Below are 14,433 nucleotides of genomic sequence, written 5' to 3'. Positions count from 1 at the left end.
AGCAGATTGCATTTCCTTCACTTACGCCCAGGCTGGGCTGGCTCTTGAGGGTCATGTCATGGCTCATAATGTTAGAGCCATGGCAGCGTCGGTAGCCCACTTGAAGTCAGCCACTATTGAAGAGATTTGCAAAGCTGCGACGTGGTCATCTGTCCACACATTCACATCTCATTACTGCCTGCAGCAGGATACCCGACGCGACAGTCGGTTCGGGCAGTCAGTGCTTCAGAATCTGTTCGGGGTTTAGAATCCAACTCCACCCCCCTAGGCCCATGTTTGTTCTGTTCCAGGCTGCACTCTCAGTTAGTTGGTAAATTTTTTAGGTCAATCTCAGTTATGTCCTCGCCGTTGCAAGGCCCAATTGACCATGGTTGTTGTTTTGAGTGAGCCTGGGGGCTAGGGATACCCCATCAGTGAGAACAAGCAGCCTGCTTGTCCTCGGAGAAAGCGAATGCTACATACCTGTAGAAGGTATTCTCCGAGGACAGCAGGCTGATTGTTCTCACAAACCCGCCCGCCTCCCCTTTGGAGTTGTGTCTTCCCTTCTCTTTGTCTTGCTACATATGAGACTGGCCGGCACGAGCCGGTTCGGGCGGGAAGACGGCCGCGCATGCGCATCGGCGCGCGAGGACTAGCAAAGGACTTGCTAGAAAGTGTTCCGATTGGAGGGGCTGCCGTGGACGTCACCCATCAGTGAGAACAATCAGCCTGCTGTCCTCGGAGAATAAATATACTTGGACAGACAATATGCAACTCAGTCACATAAACTGTCCAAAACTTAAAATATGTGTTTCTGAAAAGTGCTCAGAAATAACACAGTGCCCCAAAGTGTATATTGAAAACACATATAGGCACCCTTATCTTAATCATCAAACCTTCTAAAGTTATACACAGAAGCCTCATAAATCTTATAATTCAGCATAGTCCAATAACATTAGAGCACAAAAGTACTCAGTTTGGCAAATATGCTCCCAACATGTAGCAGGCTCTGAGGCAGGCACGAACAAGGGTGTCCAAGTGTAGATCAGATGTGCCCCAACAAAAGGTATCTAAGTGTAAATCAATGATGCACCATGTAGTACTGCTTTGGAAAGCACTGCTGCTGAGTATTTTGCAAAAATTCTAAAAAAGGCCCTTTTACCAAACTGTGGTAAAAGTGGCCTTAGTGCATCCTTACGCAGGTCATTCCCGTGTGCTAAGTTCACTTTTTCTGCATGGGTAAAATGGCAGATTTTTCTGTTTTTTTGAATTGATGACCATGTGCTAATTTTCGCATTAGCATGTGGCCATTAGCATGTGAGCCCCTACCGCCACCTATTTTGTAGGCAGTAAGGGCTCACGCGCTAATCAGCACACGTCAATGCAGCTGTGCTAACCAATTAGAGCAGAATACGCCTACTCTCCACCCCGTAACCTGCCCCCAGCGCTAAAAAGTAAAATCTATTTTTTAGCACGTGGGAAGCATGTGCTGCTGCCAAAATTACCGTGGGATGTCTGAGCGCGCCCTTTGGTAAGGCATTTTAAGTTGCAGTAAGCATGTGTTAGTGCTTACCATAGCTTAGTAAAGGACCCCTAAATATATTGTGCTGGAAGTGCTATTACCTTTTTTAGTCCCCTTTTTTGTTAGAGTTTATGAAATAGAAATTGATTGAATATCTTTATAGATTAACACTAATGAACTTTTCATTTGAATTCCCCTTAGGATTTTTTCATCAGTATGTCTGAAACAATAAAATACAACGATGATGACCACAAAACTGTGTTTTTGAAAACTCTAAATGAACAGCGACTGGCAGGAGAATTTTGTGACATAGCTATTGTAGTTGAAGATGTAAAGTTCAGAGCCCATCGGTGTGTGCTTGCCGCTTGCAGTACTTACTTCAAAAAGCTTTTCAAGAAATTGGAAGTGGATAGTTCTTCAGTAATAGAAATCGATTTCCTTCGCTCTGATATATTTGAAGAAGTTCTGAATTACATGTACACTGCAAAAATTGCAGTGAAAAAGGACGATGTCAATTTGATGATGTCATCAGGTCAGATTCTTGGTATCCGTTTTCTGGATAAACTCTGCTCCCAGAAACGGGATGTATCTAGCCCAGAAGAAAACAGTACACAGCCAAAGACTAAATATTCCTATGGAACGAGTCTGAAGATAAGCCGTCCAGATGGTGAACCCAACGACAACCAAGATGATGAAGTGGAAGAAATCGGTGATCAAGATGATAGTCCTTCAGATGATACTGTAGATGGAACCCCCCCTAGTCAAGAAGAGGAAAAATCACCAACTTCTACACTAAGGGTTCAAGAAGCCATTCTGAAAGAACTTGGAAGTGAAGAAGTCCGCAAAGTCAACTGTTATGGACAGGAAGTAGAAGCCATAGAAACAAGTGAACCAAAGGACTTAGGATCCCAGACTCCTCAAGCTCTAACTTACAATGACAGTATAAGTGAAGTCAAAGATGAGCAAACCCCTGGATGGACCACTACCTCCAGTGATATGAAGTTTGAGTATTTGCTTTATGGTCACAGCAGGGAACAGTTTGCCTGTCAAGCTTGTGGTAAAACATTTACTGATGAAGGACGATTGAGGAAGCATGAAAAGCTCCATACGGCAGATCGGCCATTTGTGTGTGAAGTATGTACCAAAGCCTTCACCACACAGGCACACCTGAAAGAGCATCTGAAAATTCACACGGGCTACAAACCCTATAGCTGTGACGTATGCGGAAAGTCTTTTATTCGGGCACCTGATTTAAAAAAGCATGAGAGAGTTCACAGCAACGAAAGACCTTTTGCCTGCCACATGTGTGACAAGGCCTTCAAACATAAGTCTCACCTCAAAGATCATGAAAGAAGGCACAGAGGGGAAAAGCCATTTGCCTGCACTTCCTGTGCTAAGGCATTTGCAAAAGCCTCGGACCTAAAACGGCATGAGAATAACATGCACAGTGAACGTAAGCAAGTCCCCAGCAGTGCTATCCAGAGTGAAACAGAACAATTGCAGGCAGCAGCCATGGCAGCTGAAGCAGAACAACAGCTGGAAACCATTGCATGTAGTTAGGGATCTAAATAGCCAAATTTGTCAATAAGACTTTGACATGTAACTTCTTATGTTGCATTCGACAATGGTTTATAAAATCATGTGTCCAGGTAGCAGTGTACATATATGTATTCATCAGTTCATACAGACTGCAAATAGTCCTACAGCCATACCAAATGTAATGGTACTACCTTCTCTTATCAAAATATGGATCTGTGTAATTTCTTTCTCTGTTCCTCTTATTTCCTTTTTTTTTTTTTTTTTTTACATTATATGATATTTGGAATAAATGGTGTGTATGTTTTGTTCTGGCCATGGCCTCTGTTTTTAATGATAAAGCCACGTACTCTGCACATGTACAGTCCTAGCATGGTAATTGTAATGCTCCAACTTGCTATAGATTCATAGCAGGGCTGGGTAGTTAAGCAGGAGGATATTTTATATATTGCAAACATTTGTAATCTGGACTGAGATGAAAAACAAAATAAGAAAGAAAGAATTTTATTTATTATCAAGTCAATTACGTTTTGAAAATCTCTTGGTGGTACTGCAGCGTTAACTAGCTGCTTTAAACCATTACTGAGTACGATTAATAATTTTGTTTCAAGGGTGCCAAGATGTGTCAACTTTATTCACTTGCTGTTATTTAAAATGGTTTGAAAAAAATCCTTACAGCTGATCAGTTTGATTTTAACTTTGATGGAAGCTAAAAACTTTTGTAAAAATCATATAAACTAGGAACAGTCCTCAAATCAAGTTTGAGTATACATATAGGGCTAGATTCTATATATTGCGCCTGAAAAAAATCAGCGCTGAAAAAATACGCTTAGGTGTATTCTATAAAGTGTACCTACATTTAGGTGTACTGTATAGAATACGCATGGATTTCTATACAGTTTATAGAATAAGCCAAGTTACTGTCCACGTGACTAAATTTAGTCGCTTGCAGTTACACCAAGTAAAATCTGATATAAATGCCGACGCCTAAATTAGGTGTGGACTGGGTGTTTTCTTTAGCAATGTGCATAGATTTTAGAAATGCCCATGACCCACCCATTCCATGCCCATGGCCACACCCCATTTACAACTATGCAACTTAGAATTTACACGCATTATGTTACAGAATATACTTAGACAGTTGTGCATGTAAATTCTAATTAATGCCAATTAGTGTCAAGAATAAGACCGGATTTGCAAGTGCAACTTAAGTCACACTATATAGAATCCAAGAGATTGTAGGAATAGGAAGTTCCTTGTGATTCTGGGCAAGTCACTTAATCTTCCAGTGTGCCAGGTACAAAATAAGTACCTATATATAATATGTAAACTACTTTGATTGTAACCACAGAAAGGTGGTATATCAAATCCCATCCCCTTTCCCTTTATTTTCAAAGCCATGTCCATGGGTTAAAGCAGTGTTTTTACAGAATTGCTTTGTCTATGTTTGGGTAAAGTTATGTGTGTATAACTTAACGTAGAGATTGACAAGGTGTTCTTGAGGGTGCAGTTGGGGCAGGATTTGTAATTAGAGGCATATTTTAACTCTGAAAATTTTATATGCTTTTATATGTACAAAAAATCAGGTGTAAATGTATGTGCATAATTTTCCATGGATAATTTTCAAGTGAAAATACTTGTATACTTGTTCTTTGAAAATATGACAGCGTGTGTAGTGAAAAGTACACATATATTTTTTACTCTTGTGAAGTGCTACGAAATTGCAGTATATTGAATGGGTCTAAGTAGGGACATTATTTGCTGGATTCTGTATAGTTCGCCGAAATTTACATGCAGATCGCAGATCTGTGCATAAACTAATTAGGCACCAGCAATCAATAACTGGTGTTAAGAAGCACTTAATTGGCAGTAATTAGGAGTTATCTGCAGATCTGCCCTATACCCTACTCTATAACGTGTGCCTAAATTTCATAGCATCAACTCCAAAGGGGGCATGGACAAGAGAGGGCATAGGCGGGTCAGGGCGTTCCCAGAATTTAGGTGCAATGTGATAAATTACTGTGATTTACTCGACTAACTGCCATTAGTTGGGCACCAGTATTTACACAAGCCTTTGGCAGGCGTAAATGTTTGCAGCCAAAGTTAGGCATGAAATGCTCACTATACTAGTATTCTGTAAAGGTCATTCTGCACACAGTACCCTTGATAGAGTACTAGCTTAGCGCAGATTTTCCCAGCACCTAACATTGGGTGCTATTTATTGAATTCCCCCCTATGTGTTTTGTAATGGAACTACATGCCTACACAGGGCCGGTCAAACCCAGTAAGCAGGCTATGCATTGCAGGAGGGCGTCTGCCTTCAAGGGCGCCTGCTGAGGCTTTTGTTTATCTAATCTCTCCTGCTCATCTCAGTCTGGCTCCAAAGCAGGAGCTGTCAGCTCTCTGTCCAGTCCCCTCCCTCTCCCAAGCAGAGAAATATCCTCCTGTTGTGTTTGTCAGAGGACCTCACTGCTCCAAACACATTGAGATTGAAACCAGGAGCTGGAATCCAGCCCAGAGAGGGCTCAGAGACAGCACAGCACAGCCTGGACCCTTGTTTTGTCAGACACTGCTGTTTAGTGCTGCACCTGACCCACCCTTTTCCACCCCCACCCCAACACAGCAACTCACAGGACAGGAGGGCTAGATGGCTGCTTTCAATTCCTAACCATCACCAATCTCCTATCTCTCATTCCCACTTCAGTAACTCCTGTTAGTCTGTCCAACTCAGATTGTAGAATATGTTAGTTTACGCTGATTAAGTCTGCCCTAGCTAGATCCTAAGCTGTGCTGGATGGGAAGGCTATTGTGCTGCATGCAGAGTCTAACTTCTTAGGATTTCAGGTTAATATTTGACGAATTTGAAGAGGGGTTATCTCTGTTCTACATGTGTGACTGCAAGGCCAAGTGTCTGAATAGGGATCTGTTTGTTAGATTCTGAAATTTTGATATCACATTGTTTTTCAGAGTTGGCAAGACTGTCTGTTCTCCTAATTCCTGGTCTGTGTGCTAAGTTATTTTTCTTCTATACTGGTGTAATATTTTTTCTCCGAGGACAAGCAGGCTGCTTGTTCTCACTGATGGGTGACGTCCACAGCAGCCCCTCCAATCGGAATCTTCACTAGCAAGTCCTTTGCTAGTCCTCGCGCGCCCGCGCGCACACGCGCATGCGCGGCCGTCTTCCCGCCCGAAACCGGCTCGAGCCGGCCAGTCTTCTTTTGTCCGCACTCGGTACGGTCGTGTTTTCGCCGTGTCGAGCCCCGGAAAGTCGACCTCGCGTGTCCTTTTTTCGTTGACGTGTGTTTTTCTTCGGAAAATCTTAAAAAATTGTTGGAAGTGCTCCGGAAGCCCCCCGGGCTTCGTTTGTCCCTTCCCGTATTTTTCAGTCTTTGCCCCGGTAAGTTTCTTTCGTCGTCGGGGTAGGCCCTTTCGGCCTCGGTCGAGATTTTCTCCCTAAAACTTTTTGGTGCTTCAATTCGCCATTTCGGATTTTGATTTCGCCGGCGTGATTTTTCCGCCCATGACATCGAAGCCTTCCAGCGGCTTCAAGAAGTGCACCCAGTGCGCCTGGGTAATCTCGCTCACTGATAGGCACTCGTCGTGTCTTCAGTGTCTGGGGGCCGAGCACCGTCCTCAGAACTGTAGTCTGTGTTCCCTGTTACAAGGCGGACTCAGGTAGCGAGATTGGCCCAGTGGAACGTTTTGTTCTCGGGCTCTTCGTCGGCATCGACACCAAGGCCATCGAGTGCATCGACGTCGTCAGCGTCCAGACCTTCATCCTCGGCCGCCAGTGCATCGAGGCATCGGCCCTCTGCATCGGCGCCGAGACATCGGATAGCTGCATCGACGTCGGTGGTACCGGACCTCGTCTGCTGATGTCGTCGGACGGTGGTGCATCGTCAGGAGTGCAGGTGAGGGCTGTCCATTCCCCTGCTGGTGGCGGTGAGCCTTCGGGTGGGTCTCCCCCTACCCTGAGGGCTCCTGCGGTACAGCCCCCCGAGATCAGACCCTCCTTCGACCTCGGCCCCGAGGAAGCGACGGCTGGATTCTACATCCTCCTCGTCGGTGCCGGGGAGCTCCGGTGACATGCTTCGAAGAAGTCGAAGAAGCACGACACTGGTCTCCTCCCCGCATCGGCACCGAGAGCTCTGGGTCGCCGAGGGAGGTCGGCACCCAGCAGGCATCGCAACCGAGAGGACCGCTCACCCTCTGTTCAGGAGGGTGTCGATGCGCTCCACGTCTGGACAGCCCGGAACAGCCTCCACGCCCGAACAGGTTCTGACGTCGACGCCTGCATCGACCTCCATGGCCTTTCTCTGCAGCCGCTCTGAACGAGAGCCTCCGGGCCGTTCTCCCAGAGATTCTGGAGAGCTGTTGCGCCCTACCCCTCGGTACCGGCGGTGCTTGCGCCTCCGGTACCGTCGAGCGTGGCGCCGGCTGCCCATCGCCCCGGGGTGAGGTCCCCGACGTCGGTACCGCGTGCGGTGCCGACTGCAGCCACCTCCCAGGAAGGCTCCCCGACTACGTCGGCGGAGGGAGCTTCGCCGATGCGGGCGAGGGAGTCTACCTCTCGACGCCCCCATCGTGGACGTGGCTCCACTGAGTCGAGCCGGGCGAGGTTGCAGACACAGGTTCGTGAACTTGTGTCTGACACCGAGGGTGAGGCCTCGTGGGAAGAGGAAGAAGACCCCAGATATTTCTCTGACGAGGAGTCTGAGGGTCTTCCTTCCGATCCCACTCCCTCTCCTGAAAGACAGCTTTCTCCTCCTGAGAGTCTGTCTTTCGCTTCCTTTGTCCGGGAGATGTCTACGGCCATCCCCTTCCCGGTGGTTGTGGAGGACGAGCCCAGGGCTGAAATGTTTGAGCTCCTGGACTATCCTTCTCCACCTAAGGAAGCGTCCACTGTTCCCTTGCACCATGTCCTGAAAAAGACATTGCTTGCGAACTGGACCAAGCCATTAAGTAATCCCCACATTCCCAAGAAGATCGAGTCCCAGTACCGGATCCATGGGGACCCAGAGCTGATGCGCACCCAGTTGCCTCACGACTCTGGAGTTGTGGATCTGGCCCTAAAGAAGGCTAAGAGTTCTAGGGAGCATGCTTCGGCGCCCCCAGGCAAAGACTATAGAACCTTAGACTCCTTTGGGAGGAAGGCCTACCATTCCTCTATGCTCGTGGCCAAATCCAGTCTTACCAGCTCTACACGAGCATACACATGCGGAACAATGTGCAGCAGTTGGCGGGCTTGGTTGATGCTCTCCCCCCCGAGCAAGCCAAGCCTTTTCAGGAGGTGGTCGGGCAGCTGAAGGCGTGCAGAAAATTCCTGGCCAGAGGGGTGTATGACACCTTTGATGTTGCGTCCAGGGCCGCTGCTCAAGGTGTGGTGATGCGCAGGCTCTCATGGCTGCGTGCCTCGACCTGGAGAATAGACTCCAGCAGCGGATTGCGGACTCGCCTTGCCGTGCGGACAATATTTTTGGAGAGAAGGTCGAGCAGGTGGTAGAGCATCTCCACCAGCGGGACACCGCATTCGACAAGTTCTCCTGCCGGCAGCCTTCAGCCTCTACCTCTACAGGTAGAAGATTTTTTGGGGGAAGGAGGACTGTTCCCTACTCTTCTGGCAAGCGTAGGTACAATCCCCCTTCTCGACAGCCTGCGGCCCAGGCTAAGCCCCAGCGCGCTCGCTCTCGTCAGCAGCGTGCGCCTCAGCAAGGCCCCGCGGCTCCCCAGCAAAAGCAAGGGGCGAGCTTTTGACTGGCTCCAGCAGAGCATAGCCGACATCCAAGTGTCCGTGCCGGGCGACCTGCCGGTCGGGGGGAGGTTGAAAGCTTTTCACCAAAGGTGGCCTCTCATAACCTCCGATCAGTGGGTTCTGCAAATAGTCCGGCAAGGATACACCCTCAATTTGGCCTCAAAACCTCCAAATTGTCCACCGGGAGCTCAGTCTTACAGCTTCCAGCACAAGCAGGTACTTGCAGAGGAACTCTCCGCCCTTCTCAGCGCCAATGCGGTCGAGCCCGTGCCATCCGGGCAAGAAGGGCTGGGATTCTATTCCAGGTACTTCCTTGTAGAAAAGAAAACAGGGGGGATGCGTCCCATCCTAGACCTAAGGGCCCTGAACAAATATCTCGTAAAAGAAAAGTTCAGGATGCTTTCCCTGGGCACCCTACTTCCCATGATTCAGGAAAACGATTGGCTATGCTCTCTGGACTTGAAGGATGCCTACACACACATCCCGATACTGCCAGCTCACAGACAGTATCTGCGATTTCAGCTGGGCACACGTCACTTCCAGTACTGTGTGCTACCCTTTGGGCTCGCCTCTGCGCCCAGGGTGTTCACAAAGTGCTTGGCTGTAGTAGCAGCAGCACTTCGCAGGCTGGGGGTGTACGTCTTCCCATATCTCGACGATTGGCTGGTGAAGAACACGTCCGAGACAGGAGCCCTGCAGTCCATGCAGATGACTATTCGCCTCCTGGAGCTACTGGGGTTTGTGATAAATTACCCAAAGTCCCATCTTCTCCCAGCACAGAGACTCGAATTCATAGGAGCTCTGCTGGATTCTCGGACGGCTCGCGCCTATCTCCCAGAGACGAGGGCCAACAACTTGTTGTCCCTCGTCTCGCGGGTGCGAACGTCCCAGCAGATCACAGCTCGGCAGATGTTGAGATTGCTGGGCCACATGGCCTCCACAGTTCATGTGACTCCCATGGCCCGCCTTCACATGAGATCTGCTCAATGGACCCTAGCTTCTCAGTGGTTTCAGGCTGCTGGGGATCTAGAAGACGTGATCCACCTGTCCACGAGTTTTCTCGAATCCCTGTATTGGTGGACGATTTGGTCCAATTTGACTCTGGGACGTCCTTTCCAAATTCCTCAGCCACAAAAAGTGCTGACCACGGATGCGTCTCTCCTGGGATGGGGAGCTCATGTCGATGGGCTTCACACCCAAGGAAGCTGGTCCCTCCAGGAACGCGGTCTACAGATCTATCTCCTGGAGTTGCGAGCGATCTGGAACGCTCTGAAGGCTTTCAGAGATCGGCTGTCCCACCAAATTATCCAAATTCAGACAGACAACCAGGTTGCCATGTACTATGTCAACAAGCAGGGGGGCACCGGATCTCGCCCCCTGTGTCAGGAAGCCATCAGCATGTGGCTCTGGGCTCGCCGTCACGGCATGGGGCTCCAAGCCACATATCTGGCAGGCGTAAACAACAGTCTGGCCGACAGACTGAGCAGGATTATGCAACCTCACGAGTGGTCGCTCAACTCCCGAGTGGTGCGCCAGATCTTCCAAGCGTGGGGCACCCCCTTGGTGGATCTCTTCGCATCTCGAGCGAACCACAAAGTCCCTCAGTTCTGTTCCAGGCTTCAGGCCCCCGGCAGACTGGCATCGGATGCCTTCCTCCTGGATTGGGGGGAGGGCCTGCTGTATGCTTATCCTCCCATTCCTCTGGTAGGGAAGACTTTGTTGAAACTCAAGCAAGACCGAGGCACCATGATTCTGATTGCTCCTTTTTGGCCGCGTCAGATCTGGTTCCCTCTTCTTCTGGAGTTATCCTCCGAAGAACCGTGGAGATTGGAGTGTTTTCCGACCCTCATCACGCAGGACGAAGGGGCTCTTCTGCATCCCAGCCTCCGGTCCCTGGCTCTCACGGCCTGGATGTTGAGAGCGTAGACTTTGCCTCTTTGGGTCTGTCAGAGGATGTCTCCCGCATCTTGCTTGCTTCCAGGAAAGAGTCCACTAAGAGGAGTTACTTCTTTTTATGGAGGAGGTTTGCCGTCTGGTGTGACAGCAAGGCCCTAGATCCTCGCTCTTGTCCTACACAGACCCTGCTTGAATACCTTCTGCACTTGTCTGAGTCTGGTCTCAAGACCAACTCTGTAAGGGTTCACCTTAGTGCAATCAGTGCATACCATTACCGTGTGGAAGGTAAGCCGATCTCAGGACAGCCTTTAGTTGTTCGCTTCATGAGAGGTTTGATTTTGTCAAAGCCCCCTGTCAAGCCTCCTACAGTGTCATGGGATCTCAATGTCGTTCTCACCCAGCTGATGAAACCTCCTTTTGAGCCACTGAATTCCTGCCATCTGAAGTACTTGACCTGGAAGGTCATTTTCTTGGTGGCAGTTACTTCAGCTCGTAGAGTCAGTGAGCTTCAGGCCCTTGTAGCCCAGGCCCCTTACACCAAATTTCATCATAACAGAGTAGTCCTCCGCACTCACCCTAAGTTCTTGCCAAAGGTTGTGTCGGAGTTCCATCTGAACCAGTCAATTGTCTTGCCAACATTCTTTCCCCGTCCTCATTCCTGCCCTGCTGAACGTCAGCTGCACACATTGGACTGCAAGAGAGCATTGGCCTTCTATTTGGAGCGGACACAGCCCAACAGACAGTCCGCCCAATTGTTTGTTTCTTTTGATCCCAATAGGAGGGGAGTGGCTGTGGGGAAACGCACCATATCCAATTGGCTAGCAGATTCCATTTCCTTCACTTACGCCCAGGCGGGGCTGGCTCTTGAGGGTCATGTCACGGCTCATAATGTTAGAGCCATGGCTGCGTCGGTAGCCCACTTGAAGTCAGCCTCTATTGAAGAAATTTGCAAAGCTGCGACGTGGTCATCTGTCCACACATTCACATCTCATTACTGCCTGCAGCAGGATACCCGACGCGACAGTCGGTTCGGGCAGTCAGTTCTTCAGAACCTGTTTGAGCTTTAGGATCCAACTCCACCCCCCGAGGGCCCTGTTTGTTCTGTTCCAGGCTACACTCTCAATTAGTTGGTAAATTTTTTTAGGTCAATCTCAGTTATGTCCTCGCCGTTGCGAGGCCCAATTGACCATGGTTGTTGTTTTGAGTGAGCCTGGGGGCTAGGGATACCCCATCAGTGAGAACAAGCAGCCTGCTTGTCCTCGGAGAAAGCGAATGCTACATACCTGTAGAAGGTATTCTCCGAGGACAGCAGGCTGATTGTTCTCACAAACCCGCCCGCCTCCCCTTTGGAGTTGTGTCTTCCCTTGTATTGTCTTGCTACATACTGGACTGGCCGGCTCGAGCCGGTTTCGGGCGGGAAGACGGCCGCGCGAGGACTAGCAAAGGACTTTGCTAGTGAAGATTCCGATTGGAAGGGCTGCCGTGGACGTCACCCATCAGTGAGAACAATCAGCCTGCTGTCCTCGGAGAATACCTTCTACAGGTATGTAGCATTCGCTCAATGATGCCATGGCTGGTAAAAGGGGTGTGTCTACTGTGGGGCGGAGCCATAGTGATCCCGCCCCTGGATGGGTAGGGGCACCGACTAATAGACTGCAGGAGGGCGCTAGAAACCCTAGGGCCGGCCCTGTGCCTACATCATCAAGAGTGGGCGCATGCTTCTACACCTGTTGTAAATAGTGAACAGTCATTCCCCTATCCTGTATGTATGAGATGAAGGAATAGATCTCATCTGAAACATTAGTCCTTGTTCCTCAGCTGAAGCCAGCAGAGAAGAAACTTTGGGGGTTAATGTTATGAAAGTATATACGCGTAAAAATACCTTTTGTAAAATTATACCACACCTAATATTACGTGGCATGACAAGAACATATGTACGCTTAAAACTCACTTGTTTTTTAGGACTTGATACATGGAATAGTGATCGATGGAAGTTTAATTGAAAATTCTTGGTCAATCATTGTGATGTGGAGGATTAGCATAGTGGTTAGAGCAACAGGCTGAGAAATACAGAAGCCAAGTTCAAATCCTGATTCTCCATCTGGGGTTCCATGTTACCTTGCATAAGGTACTTCACCTTCCATTGCCTCAGGTACAACTTAGATTGTAAGCCCACATGGGTAGGGAAGTAACTTCTTTACCTGATTGTAATTCGCCTTGAGCTCATATTTGGAAGAAGATGAAAATTTTAATCTAAAAAAAAAAAAAAATCCAAATTCCAATCTTTTACTTTGTCCTCACTGTCCTTTCTACTCCCAAACTATAGTTTACCCTGTTCTATATTTTCTCCGTCTGCATCTTCTTAATCTTGTCCTGCATTTCTGTCTACCTGCTGTTTTTCTCTTCTTACCTCACTGTCCTTCCTCTTTCTCACTGTGACTGTCTGACTTTGTTTTATGGTTGTATGTGGATGCCTCAGTGTTTGACTGTCCTATCCATCTGTAGCTCTGGCAGTGTTGCATGTGGTGAGTATAGAGCTGTTGGTGGGGGGTAGCTAGTTAAAGTGAGTGCTATAAACCAATGGTTTCTGTATGCTTTCCTAGAGGAATGAGAGGCAACAGAGGAGAAGAGGTACCTTCTTCAGAAGATCTACAGGCCCAAGACACAGTTCTGTCTTTATCTGAGGAGCGGTGCCTGTGCAGGTTCAGTTTCGACAAAGAGACCATTCTCTACTTATGTCAGCAGTTAGAGATTCAGCTGCTGCCTGACTTCAATGAAGAAATCAGAGTGGTGTACAAAGCATGTGCCCACTTTTGATGATGATGGCATCATCCAGTACAGACAATATAGTCTTTATCTTCCTCATCATTAGGAGCTTCTAGTTTACTTTATTAAAAACTTGATATACCGGCCTTCAATGAGGAAATCAGAGCTATTCACCCTAGGGGTTCTTTTTCTCCAAATAAAAGCAAAAACATTTTTATTAAGGGAGCGAAAAAACAATTTTGGGATAGGAAGTGGAAGGGTCATAAACTACAGCAATTTGGGCAGTAATGTCATCTTGATAGCTGCAGTCCTCCCTACCCATGACAGCTGTAGACATCCCATCAAGGTTTATCAATAATTCCCGCAGTTTAGGCGGAAATTTCAATTGATACACCTCTGCTAAAAGTAGGAGCCACATTAACTCCTAAATGTCAAATAGACCTCTTAGCCCATTGAAAAGAAAACATGAGCTGCAGGGAGGCAGCCAGTTCTGGAGAGACATTAATAGAATTTCAGATTTCTGAAGAATTAATTTAAAACCTCGAAACTCTACTATAAGAATCTAAAATATCCATTAAAGCAGATAGTGGGGCCTGTGGACTAGTGAGAGTAAGGAGAGCATCATCAGCAAATAGCATGACCCTAGTATCCTGATCCCCAGTCTGAATTCCCTGGAGCAGTGGAGAATCATGCACTAAGTAGGCTAAGGGCTTCTTTGCGAGGGCAAAAAGTAAAGGTGCTAGAGGGTATCCCTGACGGGTTCCCTGAAATAACTCGAAAGAAGATATATAAGCCCTATTTATTTTTGTCTGAGCTAATGGATGCCTATAGAGGGCCTGGATATGATACAGAAAAGGCCCAGATAGCCCTATTTTTTTCAAAATCCAGACAGGTAGGGCCAACAGACCCTGTCAAAGGTCTTCTCTGCATCCAATGATAAGAATACCACAGTTTGATTTTAAGAGTGAGCTAGACGTGAAGC

At 47.9% G+C, this 14,433-nt stretch overlaps 1 protein-coding gene across 2 annotated transcripts in view; it reads left to right on the top strand.

Annotated features, from left to right (window-relative positions):
- Nucleotides 1-3,259, top strand: part of ZBTB14 (zinc finger and BTB domain containing 14) — a 40,748-nt gene extending 37,489 nt beyond the window's left edge. The window contains exons 1-2 of one of the 2 annotated variants that reach the window (XM_030190125.1): nt 1,455-1,510; nt 1,703-3,259. In XM_030190125.1, the coding sequence (XP_030045985.1) occupies nt 1,718-3,061 (1,344 nt within the window). In that variant the 5' untranslated portion in view covers nt 1,455-1,510; nt 1,703-1,717 and the 3' untranslated portion in view covers nt 3,062-3,259. Of the gene's footprint in view, nt 1-1,454; nt 1,511-1,702 lie in introns of those variants that run through there. The other variant, XM_030190124.1, reaches the window with a different exon arrangement.
- Nucleotides 3,260-14,433: the final 11,174 nt, after the last annotated feature.

Source organism: Microcaecilia unicolor, chromosome 1 (assembly GCF_901765095.1).
Source record: "Microcaecilia unicolor chromosome 1, aMicUni1.1, whole genome shotgun sequence".
Classification (NCBI taxonomy): Eukaryota; Metazoa; Chordata; class Amphibia; order Gymnophiona; family Siphonopidae; genus Microcaecilia; species Microcaecilia unicolor.
Note: the sequence above shows the minus strand (reverse complement) of the source record. Positions and strands in the feature narration are given on the sequence as shown.